Source organism: Saimiri boliviensis (genome assembly GCF_048565385.1).
Source record: "Saimiri boliviensis isolate mSaiBol1 chromosome 19 unlocalized genomic scaffold, mSaiBol1.pri SUPER_19_unloc_2, whole genome shotgun sequence".
Classification (NCBI taxonomy): domain Eukaryota; kingdom Metazoa; phylum Chordata; class Mammalia; order Primates; family Cebidae; genus Saimiri; species Saimiri boliviensis.
The window spans coordinates 944,671-966,067 of NW_027412503.1; the positions used below are offsets into that span (position 1 = coordinate 944,671).

Genomic DNA, 21,397 nt, shown 5'->3' on the forward strand with positions numbered 1-21,397 from the left:
GACATGTGAGCTGATTTTTACTGGCTTTAACTCAATACTAATTAGGGATTTGCCTCCTGGGCCACCCTTTGATCCTCCTGGACTTACTTCAGGTCCCTGAATGCTTCACGACCCTACATGAAAGCAAAATTCTCATACTTGTCTACCTGGCTGGCACTCAGATGCTCCAACATTGAAACTGTCTAGTGCAGGGGAGAGTTCAGAGAGGACAAGGGGAGAAGAACCCAATTACAGAACAGCCTTTGGGTACTCCAGCACTGGCTCTCATAAGCAAGTTGTGCTTACCCTCTAGCAGGAATGTTATATTGAGAATTTGAAGGAAAGCTTGTCTAGCAAGAACTACCTGCTCTAGTCATCCTTAATGGTCTATATTGGGCAAGCGGTCATTCCACCAAATTTAGGTATGTAGGGCAAATTCCTTTCTCTTCAACTCAATAAGTCATTCTATCATGGGGGTACTACAAAAGGTTTTGTACAAACCTACATTAGCATATAGTAATCACTCCCCAATGGTAAGTTTCTGTGATGAGTCATTCCAATAAATGTACCTGTACTTGTGGATTTTTTTCCCCATAGTATCCAGAATTTTGCTGCCATTACCCATGCACTGTGAATTCTTGGAGAGGTTTATGTTTTCATAATCACCTGCAGCCATGACTTCCAAACATCACCGAATCTTTCTCTGCTCCATGCTTGCTGTTATTTCTTATTATTCACATCTTGGCACTGATGGAACATAGCTCCAACCCCTTTCTATTATATTTACAGAGAAACAAATTACTTAAAGTCTTTACTGCAGTTCTAAGCAAATAAAAGGAGCTTATAGTCAGCACCAGATGCACCATAAGACTGGACATAAAAATTTCTCATGGAAAATGTCTGCACATGGCTTGTCCACCTCTTTCAAAAAATCTGTCTTTTTTTAAATTATACTTTAAGTTCTGGAGTATATGTGTAGATCTTGCAGGATTGTTGCATAGGTACACACATGCCATGGTGGTTTGCTGCCACCAACCCCCATCACCTACATCAGGCATTTCTCCCAATGCTATTCCTTCCCAACCTCCCCACCCCTGCTATCACTCCTCTCGCTCCCACCCCCCAACAGACCCCAGTGTGTGATTGCTATCCCTCCTCTCGCTCCCACCCCCCAACAGACCCCAGTGTGTGATGTTCCCCTTCGTGTGTCCATGTGTTCTCATCATTCAACTCCCACCTATGAGTGAGAACATGTGGTGTTTGATTTTCTGTTCTTGGGTCAGTTTCCTAAGAATGATGGTTTCCAGCTTTATCTATGTCCCTGCAAAGACATGAACTCATCCTTTTCTGTGTCTGCATAGTATTCCATGGCATATATGTGTCACATTTTCTTTGTCCAGTCTATCATTGATGGACATTTGGGTTGGTTCCACGTCTTTGTTATTGTGAACAGTGCTGTAAACATACGTGTGCATGTGTTTTTATAACAGAATGATTATAATCCTTTGGGTATATGCCTAGTAATGGGATTGCTGGGCCAAATGGTATTTCTAGTTCAAGATCCTTGAGGAATCACCACACTGTCTTCCACAATGGTTGAACTCATTTACACTCCCACCAACAGTGTAAAAGTGTTCCTATTTCTCCACATCCTCTCCAGCATCTGTTGTCTCCTGATTTTTCAGGGATAGCCATTCTAACTGGCGTGAAATGTTATCTCAATGTGGCATTTCTCTAATGACCAGTGATGATGAGCCTTTTTTTTCATATGTTTGTTGGCTGCATAAATGTCTTCTCACACCAAAGCGCCTGCGGTTTGGGTGAAGCAGCCTGAAGCAAGTCAACGTGCCACTGCCTGGGGCCCAGCTCAGAGGCTACCAGGGATGCCCCAGTCTGGTTCCCTGGAGTTCATAGCATCCTGTTACCTGGATCTGCACATGGGGGTGCCTTTCTGCATCTCGCCATCAGGTCAGTGCTCCTCCAAGCTCCCTCCTGCTGGCCTGGAGACAGCGGCCTGAAGCACACCCCTACTGCACTCCAGCAGAGCCCTCCAGACCAGAAGCCCCACAGCGGTTAGCCCTGGCTTGGACACTGGGCCTGGGGAACCAGAGCGGGAGCTGGCCGCCCAGCTCCAATCCTGTGGCTCCAGAGTGCCCCGTCGCCAATAGCCATGTGGGTGCAGACGGGTGGCAAAAGTGCCTCGGGCAGGGTCTGGGCTGGATGAGCTGCTTGTGCTCACAATATTGAGGCCATTTGCAGCAAGCTCTGACAGCCCGAGCTCCAAGCTGCAGCTGCAGCCACCTGCACCAGCACCGCCCAGACTGTCTTGGGGCGTTTCTTCAGAGGAAGCTGTCAGCATCCTCAAGTTGCAGGGGCTCTAGACCCAGCACTGCTTCAAGAGGCTTTTTCTCAGGGGCGGCCTTCTCTTCTCAATGGCCTGAAACCTCCATCAATTCCCACAAAATTTACGGGGAACACAAGGACTGGCGCGCATAGGTTGCACACGTCGGTCACTGAGCCACGTGCAGTGATGGCACCTGAGGCGCGCACGCTGCACACTGTGGCTCGCCTGCAGAGGCTGGGACACGCACACGCCACACACGCACGCTGCACGCTGTGGTTCACCAGTGGAGGCTGGGACACGCGCACGCTGCACGTTGTGGCTCACCTGCAGAGTCTGGGACATGCGCACGCTGCACGTTGTGGCTCGCCTGTGGAGGCTGGGACACGCCCATGCTGCACGTTGTGGCTCGCCTGTGGAGGCTGGGACACGCGCACGCCGCACGTTGTGGCTCGCCTGCCGAGGCTGGGACACGCGCACGCCGCACGCTGGGGCTCGCCTGCGGAGGCTGGGACACGCGCACGCCGCACGCTGTGGCTCGCCTGCCGAGGCTGGGACACGCGCACGCCGCACGCTGCGGCTCGCCCGCGGAGGCTGGGACACGCGCACGCCGCACGCTGGGGCTCGCCCGCGGAGGCTGGGACACGCGCACGCCGCACGCTGGGGCTCGCCCGCGGAGGCTGGGACACGCGCACGCCGCACGCTGGGGCTCGCCCGCGGAGGCTGGGACACGCTCACGCCGCACGCTGGGGCTCGCCCGCGGAGGCTGGGACACGCGCACGCCGCACGCTGGGGCTCGCCCGCGGAGGCTGGGACACGCGCACGCCGCACGCTGGGGCTCGCCCGCGGAGGCTGGGACACGCGCACGCCGCACGCTGGGGCTCGCCCGCGGAGGCTGGGACACGCGCACGCCGCACGCTGGGGCTCGCCCGCGGAGGCTGGGACACGCGCACGCCGCACGCTGGGGCTCGCCCGCGGAGGCTGGGACACGCGCACGCCGCACGCTGGGGCTCGCCCGCGGAGGCTGGGACACGCGCACGCCGCACGCTGGGGCTCGCCTGTAGAAGCGTGGCCTCGAGCACGCCGCACGCGCATAACGGCTTGGCTTGCCTGTCGCGGTGGCTTGGCTTTGCTGTTCCTGGCTTAGCGTGGTGTTCCTCGCTTGACTCCGTGTTCCTAGCTTTGACTGACGTTTCCTCCCTCGCATTCTTTGGCTGGGCCTGACCTTTTATCTGCTGAGCTTGGCATTCCCCTGGCCGGGCTGGGTGTTTCCTTGGGTTGGAGTGGGCTCTCCCTGGGTGGGCGTGGGCTTTCCCTGGGTGGGCTGGGCTGGGCTGGGCTCCCCTCCTGGGGTGGGCAGGTTCGGGCTGGGATTGACCTTTCTCTTCCACCAGGTTGGAAACCCGGAGTTTCCTGCTAGTCGGTCAAGCTGGTTCGTAGAGGCGATCTGCCCGCTACTACTGGCCTCCCCTGGCTGTTAAAAGCAGATGGTGGCTGAGGTTTGTTCAAAGCCGGCTGCCTCCGCTATGAAGAAGCCCTTTGGTCTCAGGAGCAGGATGGGCAAATGGTGCTGCCACTGCTTCTCCTGCTGCAGGGGGAGCGGCAAGAGCAACGTGGGCACTTGGGCAGACTGTGAGGACAGTGCCTTCGAGGAGCCAAGGTACCAGGTCCGGCGAGAAGACCTGGACCAGCTCCACAGAGCCGCCTGGTGGGGTAAAGTCCCCAGAGCCGATCTCATCGTCATGCTCAGGAGCACTGACGTGAACGAGTCGGACACGGAACAAAGGTAACTGGGCCTCGCTGAGAGGAGGCGGGATGGTGGGGATGTGCCCTACTGGTGTGGGGGCGGTGGCGGGGTGCCCGGCTTTATCGTCTCTGCAGGCCCCGCACCGTCCTGGCTGTGGGAACCTCAGAGGGGTCAGGGCACAGGCCTCTTTATGAGCAGCAACGTGAAAACAAAACTTTAACTGATTTCCAATCAAATTATAATTTCCCTCGTAGAACACTAATAGACTGTCTTAAAGTGATGTACCTCGCAAAACTAAATCATTGCAGTGGATTATTTTTAATGTACACATTTTAAAACAATGTCATATACATTATAGAAAGGTATATATTGAGAACTAAGTTCCATAGTATATCAACTTCTGGCTAAATATTCTTCAAATAAAATTCAATATGTGTTTCATATCAATGTATCCTATGTAAATATGTTATTTACTGAGAAACCTTAGAAGGAAAATAAATGGGAAGATGGTTTGTGTCTTTGAATAGGAAGACTCATTTCTCTCAAGATATGAGCTCTTTCTGCGGGTGTTGAACAATGAGAACACATGGACACGGGGAGGGGAGCACTACACACTGGGGTCCGTTGGGGGGAAATGGGGGAGGGACGGGGGTTGGGAAGGTGGGGAGAAATAGCATGGGGAGAAATGACAGATACAGGTGAGCGGAAGGAAGGCAGCAAACCACACTGCCATGTGTGTACCTATGCAACAGTCTTGCATGTTCTTCACATGTATCCCAAAACGTAAAATGCAATTAAAAAATCTAAAAAAAAAGATATGAGCTCTTTCTGTATTTATCACTTGGACCTAAACCAAATGAAAATAGCAAAGTTTTAGCATTTTTTTTTTTTTTTTTTTTTTTTTTTTTTTTTTTTTTTTGAGACGGAGTTTCGCTCTTGTTACCCAGGCTGGAGTGCAATGGCGCGATCTCGGCTCACCGCAACCTCCGCCTCCTGGGCTCAGGCAATTCTCCTGCCTCAGCCTCCTGAGTAGCTGGGATTACAGGCACGCGCCACCACGCCCAGCTAGTTTTTTTTTTGTATTTTTTAGTAGAGACGGGGTTTCACCGTGTTGACCAGGATGGTCTTGATCTCTCAACCTCGTGATCCACCCGCCTCGGCCTCCCAAAGTGCTGGGATTACAGGCTTGAGCCACCGCGCCCGGCAGTTTTAGCATTTTTAAATTAGGCATGCTGTCTGTTACTGTGATAAATTAATTTTTTTGTAGCAGAATAGAAAAAGATTTGCTTTCCAGATGTCAAAATTTGCATGTGCTATTTCCACAAATTGTTTACTAACAGCTGAAAAGACATAAATGAGCAGAACAGAATAGGAAATCCAGAAATAGTCAAATGTATGTAAGAATTTAGTCCTTGATAAAGGTGATGTTTTATATTAGTAAAAAACTTAATTATTCCTAAGTGAAATGCAGGCTGTTTGGAGAAACCTAGCTAGATTTTTATGTGACAAAAATAAATTCCTGCAGTATACAGTAAAAAACTTTAAATACACAAAAGGTGAAAAGTACCAGAAAAAAAAAAAACACAAATGCCTATTTATATATGCATATATAAATATTTAGGTGAAGTCTTTGTCCCCCAGGCTGGAGTATAGTGGTGTGATCTCGGCTCACTGCAACCTCTGTCTCCCAGGTTTAAGCAATTCTCTGCCTCAGCCTCTCGAGTAGCTGGGAATACAGGTGCCCATCACCATGCCCGGCTATTTGTTTTTGTATTTTTAGTAGAGATGGGTTTCATCATCTTGGCCAGGCTGGTCTTGAACTCTTGAACTTGTGATCCACCTGCCTTGGCCTCCCAAAGTGCTGAGATTACAGTTGTGAGCCACTGTGACTGGCCTATATATGCAGATGTATTTTTATGTTCACAATGACCTTCCTAAGAACCTCCCAAAGCAAGTATTCTGAAGGTTGGCTTGGCAAAATAAAAAACATCCGTATATAAGAAAAACATTAACAGAGGTCCAACATCTTTACAAAACATGTATTTTCATTTTACAGAGAATTCTTTCAAGTCAACCAAAAGACAACTAAATAAACTCAATTTAAAATTGGGCAAAGTAATTTCTTTGTATGTCTACCAGTGATCGACGCACTTAGGAAAACATAGTGTTCTGGTAAGAGAAGGAATTTAAGCTAGAGGAGGAATGAAATACTGTTTTCTATTTCACAGAAATTAGAAAATACTGTTTAGAAATTAGAAAATATTTTCTAATTTCTAACAGAATTAGAAAATACTGTTTTCTAATTCTAATTTAAGTTAGAAGAGGAATGACAAGCCAGGTGCAGTGATTCATGCCTGTAATCTCAGCACTTTGGGAGGTCAAGGAAGGTGGATCATGATTTCAGAATTTGAGACCAGCCAGGCCAGCATGGTGAAAGCCTGTCTCTACTAAAAATACAAAACTTTGCTGGACCTGGGCCTGGTGGCGAGTACTTGTAATCTCAGATACTTGGGAGACTGAGGCAGGAGAACTGCTTCAACCTGGGAGGCATAGGTTGCAGTGAGCCAAGATTGTGCCACTGCACTCTGGTCTAGGGACACAGCGAGAATCCCTCTCAAAAAAAAAAAAAAAAAAAAAGGGGGGGGGTAATGGAATATGGTTTTCTATCCACAAAGTGTGTGAGGATGAAGAACAGTGGTATTTACACAGTTGCTTAAAGTTTAAGTTGCTGTGACTTTTCAAATAGATACTTTGGTGGTAAGAACTCTATTTTTAAAATGTATATGCCTTTTACTCATCAATTTCATTATTCTGAAATAGCTTTAATAAATGTATACATCTTTTTTTTTTGTATTGCTTATAATAGCAATGTATTGAGAAGAGCTCATATGAAGATTTTATGAACAAATTTCAGTGCATCCATGGCATGGAATAATATGTAACCATTGAGGGCGTCAATAGATAGAGATATGTTGACATGCAAAGATGTAATTTGGTATATAAAGTGAGGAAAAAAAATCTGTTTTACGTATACACCAACAATCTGCTTTTGTGTTAGCTGAAAAGATGTAGAAAATACGATCAAATTTATTTCTGGGGATTTGTGAGTGAAGTTTTTCCCTTTCTCTTATCTGTGATTTCTGCAATGAACATCTCAAAAGTTTTAGTTAAGTTTCAGTAGTCATGAAATAATCCTTGGGAAGAGAAGAAATATGCTACTTGCATAGATACAAATAGTTTCTCACATTCTATTATTTATTTTTATTTCTGTGGATGGGTATCTTCTGTAAACTTTTACCCTATCCAGAAGTAGAGGGAATCTGTTTACCTGTTCCAGTAGATTTTATTGTATATTCATTTTATTATATATTTGTCTTCTCCTTATATATAATGTGTAAAAACTGTGGATTAATGGTTTTACTTTAGTTATATATGAAAATTAAAATAGCAAATATAACTGATTATTACTATTACAAATGTATTCCTCTACAGGAGTTTTTTTTTAAATATTGAACTCACCAGCTGTATCCTTTCAATCTATTTATTCATCAAACATAAGCCAGACACCTATTTTGTGGCAGGCATATTCTACTGTCTCGCACCTATTACGTGGCAGGCATGTTCTACTCCCTCTCAGTGTCCTTCATCTTTGAAAACTTCATGTTTACATGCTGGGGCTGGGCAAACTGAGATATTTAAAATTGGGGTATTAGAACTTAATCTCAATTGAAGTTTTTCCTCTCTCCTTTCAAACAAAAGTGTTTCTGAAGGTAGAAATAGTAAAAAGATAACCTTTAATTGTCCTTTAAAATTTATAACAATCTTGGATAAAGACTGTTTTAGTACATTTAAGAACTAAAATGGGGTACATAAACAGCAGCCACAAAAAAAGAATGAGAGCATGTCCTTTACAGGGACATGGATGATGTTGGAGGCCATTATCCTTAGCAAACTAACACAGGAACAGAAAACACCAGATACCACATGTTCTCACTTACAGGTGAGATCTAAATGATGAGAACACACAGACACCTACAGGGGAGCAGCACACACTGGGCCTATCAGACGATGGGGGTTGGGAGGAGGGAAAGCAGCAGGAAATAGAAGGAACAGGTAGTCGGCTTCATATCTGGGTGATGAAACAATCCGTACAACCCTCCTTGGCACACATTTACCTATGTAACAAAACTGCGCATCCTGCACAGGTATCACTGGATGTAAACGTTGAAGAAACTCCACAAATAATTTTCCAAATCCTTTTTTAAAAAAGAAAATTGCTAATAGTCTTAAATCCTAATATTAATGATTAGAAATACCTGATTTACATACATTCTGTAATTCTGAGTATTGAAAAAAATGAGACATACTTAGTCATTTAAATCTCAAGTTTTCTTTGGCTTAAAGTTTTTTGAAAACCAAAGTAAGAATTAGTTTATTTTAGAAATTTGTTCTTGTTTTCACCTCAGCCTTCTTATTTCATCTAAATGCCAGTCATTGGACTAGAACTGTGCCAGACCTCTTATATTATAACATGGCCTAGCTAATGTAAGGCACCAGGCATTGTAAGATGCCTCATTATTTTACGTCCCAATAAGAGAATTATTTAAATGCTGCCAATTACAGTTATAGTAAATCATGAATTACAAGTGACATTCCAGTGTAAGAAATGTTCAAACGTGGAATCATCTTAGAATCACTAAAATAGAATGTTACCTGTAATCCTTAAAAAATACCTCAAAGTGTAGGTATAATTGTATTATCTCACTCAATTCACATGTCTCCAGTAGTAGTAGTAAAAATTATAATATCTATCAATTGAGCTGTTGTGTTAGGAACTATTCTCTGTCTTTTGTGTAGAGTCTCATTAAGTATTACAGTGGTTTTCTCTGAGAAAGTTACTATTTTCATTCCCATTTTATTGTTGAGGAAATTGAGATACAAAAAGGCTAAGCAACATCTAGGAAGTGACAGAGCGGAAAGAGGATTCCAGCCCAAGTTGAATGGAATCCAAGGGCTATGCTCTTTCTGTTCAAATAGGCTGCTCTTTCACTCATACAGTGAGTAAGGAGGGGTAATAAATAGTATACTTTCTTCAAAGGAAAATGCAATGTTTGTTTTGAAGGCAGAGTAATAGCAGACTGTTCAGTGTTTGCAATGACATGAATTGCTGAGGTGGCTGTAGATAGTGCACTACAATTTCCTAAAAAGTCTTCTCACTCCCATAGAACTGCCCTCCATTTGGCCTCTGCCAATGGGAATTCAGAAATAGTAAAACTCTTGTTGTACAGAAGATGTGAACTTCATGCCTTTGACAGCAAAAAGAGGACAGCTCTAATAAAGGTATGCAGTAGCCGACTGTATCGGCACGAGATGGATTTGATTTCAATATGTAGAATAAAGATGAGTTTTCTCATTTAAATATAGCTAGTTGGTGAAACCTGTGGAATATTTCTTTTGAGTTCCTAGGATTTATGATTTGTTTTTGGTCTAATACTGACAGGCCGTACAGTGCCAAGAAGATGAATGTGTGTTAACGTTGCTAGAACATGGCACTGACCCAGACCTTCCGGATGTGTATGGCAATACCGCGCTACACTATGCGGTCTACAATGAAGACAAATTACTGGCCAAAGCACTGCTTTTATACGGTGCTGATATTGAAGCAAAAAACAAGGTATAGATCTATCCATTTTATTTTCAAAATACTGAAATGCGATTGTTTTAACACCGACCTCCTGTGTAAGGGTTAGTTTTCTGTATTTGGAAGCTCAAGCGTACCTGAATGAAAATATTTTGAAATGACTTAATTGTCTAAGATTTTATTTTAAATATTGTTAAATTTAAAGAAGAATTAGAGGGTACAGCTTTTTAAAAAATGTACTTGTGGTAAATTTCTTTTTTTGAAAACACTGACATTGTAAAAGGTAATACTTATTGCTTTTTCCAATTTTTCTTTCCCAGGTTTTTTGTTTGTTTGTTTGTTTGTTTTTCCTAATGACTGTAAAATAGTAAAATTTGCCCTGGAAATAAGTTTTACATTAAAACTCCAAGAAAACAAAAACATGTTTCAGTGAATAGAAATCCTGCTGCTTTGGCAAATTTCTAAGAAAAGTAATCGATATGAAGTGATGTATCTTGAGTGGCAAGGCTTAGGGTAGCTCTGATTGCTCATGAGGGAGAAATGGAAAGGGGAGAAGAGAGCAATCAGAAATATCAAGGCTAGTTTGGAAATTAGGTAATGGAGGGGAAAGACCATGAAACGGTTGTGTGTGTGTGTGTGTGTGTGTGTGTGTGTGTGTGTGTGTGTGGTGGTATTCATTCGTTTCTTTTGTATGGTGAGACAGAGTTCTCTTCAGTTTTAGAGAATGAGTTTTCAGTTTGGGAGAGGGAGTTAGTTATAAATTGCCTGGAGATCAATGTTAGGAGGCCTCTGAGGAACCAGATTGGCAGTGAATAGGTGGTAATGTAGTGGGAAACCCTTGAGCAGAGGGAGTAACAGGTACTTAACTGACTCATGATCCTCTTCTGGTAGAAATAGCCAACTAGAGTCTCAATTCTGCTTTCTAATCTAGAATGTCTTGATGGGAAGGTGGGAGATAAGGAGCTTATAAATAACAAGATGAAGTTGGATTTTGAGTTTACTACACCCTGTTCTTCTCTTACCTGGGAAAATTATGTGGTGTTTTCAGCAAATGAATCTCTCTCCTACTCTTTTCTCTTTTTGGCCAAATCCTCAAATGATAAAGGGAATTGGTCATGTGGCTAAGAGAGGACACCAAAGTAATTATCTATTGCACTAGTTTTCAGCTAGAATTGTGCATCTCAGTAACCTGAGGAAAAATTTTAAATAATCTACAAGTCTAGGCTCTCCCCTGAAGATTTTCATAAAGTAAGTCTAATAAATCCTGGACATGTATGTTTCAAAAGGTTTCCTTGAAGCCAGGCATGGTGGTGAATGGCTGTAGTCTCAGCTGCTGGGGAGGCTGAGGGGGAAAATTGCTTGAGCTCAGGAGTTTGAGTCTAGCCTGGGCAACATAATGAGACCTTTCTCTAAACAATGATGACAAATTCCTCAAAATCTGGATACACTCCTGCTGAGGAATCACTGAATAAATAAGTGTAATATATAAATTCTTACATCTCAGAAACTTAAGATCTCTAGAATAGTTGCAGTTGGAGTTGGATATGTGCTAATTCCTTTATATCTTTCATTTCCCATAATACTAGTTTGACTTTTTTGGGGGGTGGGAGACAAGGTCTCTGCCAGGCTGGAGTGCAGTAGTGTGATCACAGCTCCCTGCAGCCTTGACCTCCCCAAGCTCAGGTGGTCCTTCAACCTCAGTTTTAGTATTTTTTTTTTTTTTCTGAAGTAGAGATGAGTTTTTTGCCATGTTGCCCAGGCCAGTCTTGAACTCCTGGGCTCAAGTGATTCACCTGCTTCAGGCTTTCAAAATGCTAGGATTACAGGTGTGTGCCACCATTGCTGGCCTAATCTGACTTTTATCTCTGTGGTTGGGATGTTAAAATGAATATTATTGGCAGTATCAATCAGCTTATGGAATAATACCTTCTCCTAACATCAGTTATTCACTGCCATTCAGAAGGTCTTTAGAAATTTGCAGTGAGTAGTCTTCAATAAGTAGAGGATGGTCCTCTCAGGATTTTGTGTCTCTTTGTTACCATTCAAGTGCTTAGCTCAGTAAGTTGTTAGTAAGATCAGAGTTTTCTCAGTTAGAATTGTAGCAAGTTCTAAACTTCTTTGATCAATTGAAGCTTTATTATAGACTATCCAGTATCTCTCTAAATGGTATTGGGAAAACTGGCTAGCAGTGTGCAGAAAGCAGAAACTGGACCCCTTCCTGACACCTTACACTAAAATTAATTCCAGATGGATTAACAATCTAAACATAAGTCTTAACACCATAAACACCCTAGAAGAAAACCTAGGCAAAACCATTCAGGACATAGGCGTAGGCAAGGACTTCATGGCTGAAACACCAAAAGCAATGGCAACAAAAGCCAAAATAGACAAATGGAATCTAATTAAACTCCAGAGCTTCTGTACAGCAAAGGAAACAATCATTAGAGTGAACTGGCAACCAACAGAATGGGAAAAAACATTTTGCAATCTGCCCATCTGACAAAAGACTAATATCCAGAATGTGCGAAGAAATAAAACAGATTTATAAGAAAACAAACAAACCCAGTCAAAAGTGGTCAAAGGATATGAACAGACACTTTACAAAAGAAGACATATATGAGCCCACCAAACGTATTAAAAAATGCTCATCAGCACTGGTCATTAGAGAAATGCTAATCAAAACCACATTGAGATACCATCTCACACCAGTTAGAATGGTGATCTTTAAAAAACCTGGAGACAACAGATGCTGGATAGGATGTAGAGAAATAGGAACATTTTTGCACTGTTGGTGGGATTGCAAATTAGTTCAACCATTGTGGAAAACAGTGTGGCAATTTCTCAAGGACCTAGAAATAGAAATTCCATTTGACCCAGCAATCTCATTACTGGGTATATACCCAAAGAATTATAAATTGCTCTATTATAAAGACAAATGCACACATATGATCATTGTGGCACTGTTTACAATAGCAAAGACCTGGAACCAACCCAAATGTCCATCAATTATAGACTGGATAAACAAAATGTGGCACATATACACCATGGAATACTATGCAGCCATAAAAAATGATGAGTTCATGTCCTTCGTAGGGACATGGATGACTCTGGAAACCATCATTTTAGCAAACAGACACAAGAACAGGAAACCAAACACCACATATTATCACTCAAAGGTGGGTGTTGAACAATGAGAACACATGGACACAGGGAGGGGAGCATCAGAGACTGTGGTCGGTTGAGGGGGTCTAGGAGAGGGACAGCAGGGGCATGGGGAGGGTAGGGAGGGATAATGAGGGGAGAAATACAAGATAGAGGAGATAGGGGGATGAAGGCAGCAAACCACCTTGCCATGTTTGTAACTATGCGACAATCCTGCATGATTTGCACATGCACCCCAGAACCTAAAGTACAATAAATAATAAAAAATAAAACGTTTGTAGAGCATTTGCTTAATCAGGATGGCAGTTTTAAACACTGAAAACCATGGAGTTATTGAGACTACATATAGGGATTCTGTAAATTTGGTTTCACTAGTTCTGTGAACTGATTATTTATTTAGTTACCAATCTGGAAAACTTAAATACAAATTGATTTTAAATGAATACATGTTGGAAAAATTGTTGAAATGGGCAGTATGAGACTTAGTAGCAATATTTATTGCACATTGGAGCTTGATCTTTTGGTAAAACATGAAACTAAAGAAATATTTTACAAATTCTTGCTTTATACCCAACAATTTGTCTTAGAGTTTGAGAATATAGAGCTAAAAGATACAGCTCTTTGTTTAGATGGAAAAAATACTATCATCCAATAATACCATGCCAAACGCTGGCATAGAAGCAAAGATTCCTGGAACCAGTAAGTGTTTAAAGTGAGTTTTTGAGATGATCAGAGTTAATGTGTTGAGGCAGAAGAGAGGTGTCTCCAAGGGAAAGAGCAGTGTGTGAGAAAGCACCGAAGAGTAAGAAGGAAGTGACTATAATTTGTTTACTTTCTATGAGTGTAAGTTTATAGGATCTTATATAGTTTCCAGTTCAGTTGAGAAGTCCATAATTTTTTGAATCAAATATCATTTTTGCTTTTATTGTTTTACAGTGTGGCCTCACGCCACTTTCACTTGCTGTATATGGACAAAAAGAGAAAATGATGAAATTTTTAATCAAGAAAAAAGCTAATGTAAATGCAATTGATAAATTTGGAAGGTATAGTTATTTTTTTTAATCTCTGTGTTGTAGAATGATAGCAGTCACTCAAGTCATAAACATTTATAAGATTAACTTATTGCAACATAGTGATCAGGATCAACAAATCAGTTAAGTAGAAAAACAATTAGACTGGGCAACATAAAGAACAGTTTTAGTGGGATTCCTCTTACTACACTGACTGATGTTATTATGTGACATTTTTGGTTATATGATTTATGTTAGCTAAATGGATTTCATATTTGTCTCATGAAGTGTGAACTTTAACTTTTAGTTTACTTATGACTTAGTATTGAACTTAACTCTTTCTAGTAGTTTTTAATCTCTATGTCTTATATGTTTTCCACTAATACACTTTATTAAACATAAATAGGAGTTGATAATCATTTTGTCTTTTGAATAACTCTGTGATAAGTTGCTTTCTTTGAAGAATATTAATGTTAGCTTATGCCTCCAAGACAATTAATTGCTATTCCCACATACTGTAAGTTCATCAGCTTTTGTTTTAATTCCAGTGTATTTTGATGTTTTGATTATTTATTTATTTATTTATTTATTTGTTTGTTTATTTTTGAGACAGAGTCTCGCTCTGTCACCAGGCACCAGGCTGGAGTGCAGTGGTACCATCTCTGCTCACTGCAAACTCCACCTCCCAGGTTCAAGCAATTTTCCTGAATCGGCCTCCTGAGTAGCTGAGATTATAAGCACGCTTCACCATGCCCAGCTAATTGTTGTATTTCTTAGTAGAGACTGGGTTTCACCGTGTTGGTCAGGATGGTCTCAATTTCTTTACCTTGTGATCCGCCTGCCTTGGCCTCCCAGAGTGCTGGGATTACAGGTGTGAGCCACTGTGTCTGGCCTTATTTTTAATTGGTATGGAGAGAGGAAGTAGAGATAGTTTTAAGTGGGTACACTGTTCCTTTAATGAAGGCAAGGTGTAGGTGGGTGATAAGAGAAAAGAGCTAGGCTTCCGATTCACACAAGACTGGGTTTAATTCCTAGCTTTCTTACTTGATAGGTGTGTGACCTTGGCAATGTTATTTACCACCAAATGTGTTGTCATATATGAAAAGGAGGAGAATATCTCCTTCAAAATTGCCTGTGCATAAGTAAGAAAGATGTGTGTGTGCGGCATTTAATTCAGTGCCCAGCACATGCTTATTGGCATCATTAACTGAAACTATTATGACTACTGTTTTCACCATTCTTATTAACATTACTGCTTTCAGCATGCAGATAGCTCTTATGTGACCCCACAGCTGATTTTCTGTTACTGTATATCAGTCTCGGGAAGCGGGAAGGAAATCTTTACTTAAATCTTTTTTCACTTCAGATAAGTGGCCCTAGCATAGTTTCTTGCCCATCAAAGGCCTTTAAATTAGCAGCTTCTACTATCTAACACCCACTGAGATAAGAGGTTTTCTTTTTGTCCCTTCCTTTTAACTTTGGTGGTATTTTACAGAGATTAACACTTGAGCACCCAAGATGCTTATGTCTTTTAGTGCATGCAAATGTTTAATTCTGCATTGACAGGCAAGATACTAAATGGGTAAAGTATGCCAGATTAGCTTACAACTTTATTACAGTTAGGGAAAAATTACCTCTCTGTCATTTTAGGACTGTGCTTATACTTGCCGTATGTTGTGGATCAGCAAGTATGGTTGGCCTTCTACTTGATCAAGATATTGATACATTTTGTCAAGATAAATCTGGAAAAACTGCCAGGGATTATGCTGTGTCTAGTCAACATAATATGTAAGTGTTTACATGAAAAGTCTAGTTAACACTAAATTAAGGCTTAAAATAATTACAACAACTGTATCTTATATATCAAGTGAGATGTAGTAGTTTGGTTTGGGTAGTTTTAAAGTGGCAATGAGTTAGTCCCCTGCATCAGCTAGAAATCAAGCAAAAGGTAGACCGGTTAGAAGTACCAGTGTGTGCAGGATTCTTTATCTCAGGACTTGTAAGACCTTTATGTTTACAGATTCCAACATTGTTCATTTCATCCAAGTATAACACCTATGAATGAGATAAAAAATAGTGTCACATCTTTCTTTTTTCTTTTTTTCTTTTTTTTTGATTAGTTATTTGGGTCTTGAAATGTCCAGTTTATCAGAAAGTCATTTACTGTCTTCTGAAGACTATCTCTTCCATACTCTTTGAATTTTTCAAGAACCAAAGGGATTTACTAAATCCAAGGAAGACAATCCCTTTTATCAAATCAGAAGGACTAGAAACAAAGGGCACTCCAATCATTCTGTTGTTTCTGTTGATTCTGTTGCATTTTTGCCCCTGAAACTGGTCCTGCTGCCTGGTAATGGTTGATCTTTGACACCAAGATGCCCTTACTGATTCAGATCCCTCAGGTCTTCATGGTGATTCATACAAAGATGTTGAAGTTACAGCGTTTTTTAAATTCACATACCTATGCTTATATGCTCAGCCATTATTCCCAAAGCACCAGCACCATTCTCTGGCAATGTGACTTTATCCACACACAAAATGAGCTAATTGACCATCTCCCCCATATTCAGCCTAGACTTAGCTGAGACCTTCATGGTAAGAGATCCTTTCAGGCCTTTGTTGGTCTTTTCTGTAGCAGATATTCATTGGGCTTGTTCTAAATGGTCAGAGAGGTTGAAATAATGTGGCAGGAAGAGATGAGTGTTTCTTTCTTCTTTGCTACCAGTTCTGTACCCTCATGCACCTTTATATCCTGTATAATACCTGAGGCAGTAGAAAATCCCATATTTACCTTCCCAGAAGCGGCGGACTCCCAGTTGTGATTGGCCCCTTGACTGATCTGTTTTAAATAATAATGAAAATTGCCCAAGCTATTTGCAACTCTACCTCAATATTTAAAAATATTTTCAAATTCTACCTCACAGGAAGCCATTGAAGAGAATTCTCAGAATCTCAAGTAGGTTAGTTGGACTTAACAGAGCCATACCTTGTCCATGTCTCATCACTGAATGTAGGGAATCCATGAGCCCTGCACACTGGGTGCCAGAACATAGGGATCCATAAGCCCCACACGTTGGGTGCCAGAATGTAGGGCTCCATGATCCCCACATTGGGCACCAGAATGTAGGGAGCCACCCCTACATCACCTGTGGGTACCCTGAGTTTGGTGGCAACAAAGGAATGAGAAAAAGAAAGATTAAGAGAGATGATGGAACCAGAGGGCCATCACTTATTACTTTGGAGGTGACAGTGAAGGCCCTGAGCTCTGACCATCCACTCTATTTATTGGTTACAATCACTTTGATCTACAGGGTAGGGGTGGAGTAATGGTGGGGAGAGGATGATGGTGGAGTGAACCAGTGAGCCAGAACTGAATCAGTGAACGGGAAGTGGTGTGTCAATCTAAGGATTGATAACAGTGGCAGTTTGGTGGTTTCACAAAAGAAGAACATGTGGTTATCGTTAGCTTGTTATCTAAGTACAGCTGATGGAACACAGACCTTACAAGGAGCCCACAAGTCTGGCTACATCGTAGTTCTACGAAGAGTTTTTATAGCCTTGAGCACAATGTTTATGGTAACAGAGCCAAGGTCACCCTGCACTGGAGCATGAGGCATGAAGAGGCCTTCCTCCTCAGAGGCCTCCTGCGGCCTTCTGCAGTGTATTATTCCCTGCTTATATGTTACTCATAACCAATTTATGTAGGTACTCTGCAAGTTCTTTCTAATCACGTGTAAAAGTAGAACTTTCTGTTTGCTTCAGCAGTACCCATTCTCAAATTGAAACAATGAAGAGAAAAATAGCATGGCTTCCTGCATAAGGAGGCCACACAGATTTTTGAAGCATTCCATATTTTGCACAGTCAGTGGAAGGTCATTTGACTGTTTGCTGACTAGCTATAATGCAACAGAGTGATTCAAAGCAAAATGGGTGTCACCAAAATATTGAAGTTGTTATTTGTACTGCAAAAATAGTCATGTAAGGTGGTCTATGAGATAACACTGGAACTGAATAATGTGTGTGGTGTTGTGTGCAAAATATGTTGTTAGTATGTATCTTGCAACTTCTTCATGGAACCTAAAAATAAATGAAAGTAGGGTTTTGGTCTCTCATGTCAGCTGGAGATGAACATGGATATAAAGCATCATCCTGACAAACATCTGCTGTTTGAGAGTTTGAGTCTATAGGGAAGGATCATTGGTCCCAGCCAGGTCTTAACATCCATTGGTTTTTCTGTCCTTAGTGTGATTGATAGACTCCATAATAGTGGACAATCATGTCATCTACTTTAAGGAGTTATTTATCAATAAATTTAGTTACAAACTGTGAAATAGTTGAGATGCCCTGAACTATGAGCTACAAAGAGTAGGACAACTAATAAGCAAAATTAGGACTTAATAACATTTCCTGAAAACAGCAACCTTTTCATATTGGAACGTATGCACAAAATACAGATTGGGTTTTATTTGAAATTCCAACATGATTTCAGTCATAAAATTTAGGAACAGATTATTCCATTGCTTTAATATTTCTGTGAGCTTTTAAAAAATGTTATCTTGTTAAATCTTTATAACAATCTAGTGAAATAAGACAGCAAAGTTCTTATTTTGTAGAAGATGACATTGAGCCCAAGAGGAGCAACTTGTCCAAGAACAAATAGCTGTTCATTATGCAGCTAGGACTTAGGCAGAGTTGGTACACATTATGTCAGACTAATGCGAGTTAACTTACTGGGTCATAGTGCCCTTGATTTCTGATTATTTCACTTTACTCTTTTTCTTGTTTATGATAAGTTTGTAGAATGTACACATAGGTGGATGGAATAATATTGTTAAGTTCTGATATTCTGATATTGTTTGAATTACTCTAAGCATTTCACATTTGGTAAGTATTTTTTTATCTCAGTATTAAAAGTCTTTTTATTTATTACATTTTTATACACAGAATTTGCCAATTACTTTCGGACTACAAAGAAAAACAGAAGTCAAAAAAGTTTTCTGAAAACAGCAATCCAGGTAAGACTTCTGATAGTGAGTTACTTTAGGCCAGTTGTCACCAGGCTTTTTGGCACCAGGGACCGGTTTTGTGGAAGACAGTTATTCCATGGACTAGGGAAAGGTTGAGGTGGTTCCAGGATTATTCAATCACATTACATTTATTTTGCTACTTTATACTATTAATACATTGTAATATATAATGAAATAATTAGCAACTTACCGTAATGTAGAATCAGTGGGAGCTCTGAGCTTCTTTTCCTACAAATAGATGGTCTGATCTTGGGACAAAGGGCGACAGTGACAGATCATATGACATTAGATTCTCGTAAGCAGCACATGATCTAGATTCCTCATGTGGGCAGTTCACAACAAGGTTCATGCTTCAGTGAGGATCTAATGCTGTCCCTGATCTAACAGGAGGCAGAGCTCAGGCAGTAAGATGAGCCAGGGGTGTGGCTGTAAATACAAATGACACTTCCTTGGTTTGCCTCCTGCTCACTTCCTCCTGTGTAGTGAGGTTCTTAATAGGCCATGGACTGGTACCAATCTGTGAGGCACTGGACAGGAAACCTATGCTTGTACCAGCAAGGTCTCACTATTGCTGACTTCACTCCTCCTAATTTGAAATGAAAAGAGATATATTTACTTTGTTGGAACAAGATGTGTTCTTCTATCTGTGGGTTAATTGTCATGATAACAGTAATTTTGTTAGAACAAGATGCTCGGCTACCATTCATCAAAAGATTGTCATAATAAATATACAAATTGCCCAACTCTAGGCTCAGCAGATGATAATAAAAGTAGAAAATGTTTCACAATAACAAAAATGCTAGTATGCTACCTGGATGTGGACACCTAATACATTGTACAATCCAGATTGTATAAGGACACCTTTAATTTAGCCATCTATTTATCAGAGAGCTTTTGATAACAAGGAGACAAAGATGAAATTGATGTAATTTTGATCTTTAAGGTGCTCATAACACAATTGTCTCTATTTCATTTCTGTGCTTTTTCAACAGAATTGACAAAAAAAAAAATTTTTATTTATGTTTTAACTTGTCCGCTTAACAAATAACTATGAAATGTTTTTTAGATACATTTTTTTCTAATGCTACAGAACACAAATAAAAATACAAACAGAGAGGAGCTCATTATTATGATTATCATTTTTTATTATTTTGCTACTTTAATCAGGGCTTGCTCTGTGCTGGATGCCCACTGGAAACTTATAATTATGATTATTTATTATATTGATTATGTGCCAGACATAACTGATGAGGAATGAAAGCTTTTTGAATAAAGGTAGGTAGGATTGAAGGTAAGCATGCAGACTGAGTAGAATGTTTCAAGGTAAAGAAGCAGAAGAATGATGATTGGCAGAAGGAAGATGTAACAAGATTGTGTGTCTGCCGGAAGGAACTTCTAACACGATTCCCTCTGGGAGGAAGAGCAGCAAGTGCAGAAGACAAGATGCTTGAGTGAGCTTTGCAGGGTTTGTGAGCAGTTAACTTTTGCTAGTACCAAAAGTGTGAGATATGAGAGGTTGGGAGTGAGGTGAATACTCAGCTAAGGCAAGTTTATAATAGACTTTTTAATACTATAGAAACGAGTAGGTGTTCAGCCTTGGTCATCATGGTGGAACCCCATCTCTACTAAAAATACAAAAATTAGCTGAGTGTGGTAGCCAGCATGTGTAATCCCAGCTAATTGGGAGACTGAGGCACAAGAATCACTTGAACCTGGGAGCTAGAGGTTGCAGTGAGCTGTTGTGCCACTGCACACCAGCCTAGGCAAAAGGGTAAGACTTTATCTCCATAAATAAAGGAATGAATGAATGAATGAATGAATGAATGAAATGAATAGCTCTTATCTGGTGGGCCATGGGCATTTTACCGTAGAATGCTTTGGACTGCACATACTAGATGAGCAGTGGCTAAAACAGTAGGAATCAGAGTTGTTTGGGTTGTTCAGTGATATCCCAGGATCCCACTTGTCCCTCTTTCAGCTGTGTTGTTGGCAGTGTTTTATTATGTCTCCTTTCATAGTTGGCTAATCTGCAACAGCTCCAAACATCTTGTTCTCACAACACAACATCGCAAGGGCTGCTTTTCTTCACAGTGTCTTTTAAATGGGTAGAAAACTTAGAAGCATACAAGGGGCTTCCTGTAACATTTCATTGGATGGGTCAAACCACATGCACATCCCAAAACCAGGCACTGGGAAAGCAGATACGTGATTAGCTTAGAATACTCATTTCTCTTTCTGAAGCTGAGGAGGGGAATTGGGATAATAAACATCCCAATAGACTTGTGTTTCTTAGGCAAGAAAGAATAAGGAAAGGCTATTGGTAGGGAGCCAGCAGTGTTTGCTGCAGAGGCTCATTGGAGAAATTTGAGTAAGGGAGTCACAAGATTAAATTTGAGTATTAAGGCATTCTGGTTATGGTGTAAAAGTGGTTAGCAAACTTTTCTTGTAAAGGATGAGGTGGGAAATATTTTAGACTATGTGGTCTCTGTT

At 41.2% G+C, this 21,397-nt stretch overlaps 1 protein-coding gene and 1 non-coding gene across 2 annotated transcripts; both read left to right on the top strand.

Annotated features, from left to right (window-relative positions):
* The first annotated feature begins 3,739 nt into the window (after positions 1–3,739).
* LOC141583261 (uncharacterized) lies at positions 3,740–20,250 on the top strand. Its single transcript, XM_074392541.1, has 7 exons — positions 3,740–4,106; positions 9,293–9,407; positions 9,568–9,741; positions 13,807–13,913; positions 15,531–15,668; positions 18,825–18,895; positions 20,231–20,250. Exons 1-7 carry the CDS (start codon positions 3,808–3,810, stop codon positions 20,248–20,250), a joined length of 924 nt encoding a protein of 307 aa, XP_074248642.1. The 5' UTR covers positions 3,740–3,807.
* Positions 17,632–17,737, top strand: LOC141583301 (U6 spliceosomal RNA). Its single transcript, XR_012515979.1, has one exon. It is a non-coding gene; the product is annotated as a U6 spliceosomal RNA (small nuclear RNA).
* Positions 20,251–21,397: the final 1,147 nt, after the last annotated feature.

Bases quoted from the DNA above. Each gene is read 5' to 3' on its own strand.
- LOC141583261 (XM_074392541.1), top strand. From the start codon at position 3,808: ATGGTGGCTGAGGTTTGTTCAAAGCCGGCTGCCTCCGCTATGAAGAAG. The intron at 9,408-9,567 runs GTATGCAGTAGC...TAATACTGACAG, and splicing joins AGAGGACAGCTCTAATAAAG to GCCGTACAGTGCCAAGAAGA. The intron at 9,742-13,806 runs GTATAGATCTAT...ATTGTTTTACAG, and splicing joins ATATTGAAGCAAAAAACAAG to TGTGGCCTCACGCCACTTTC.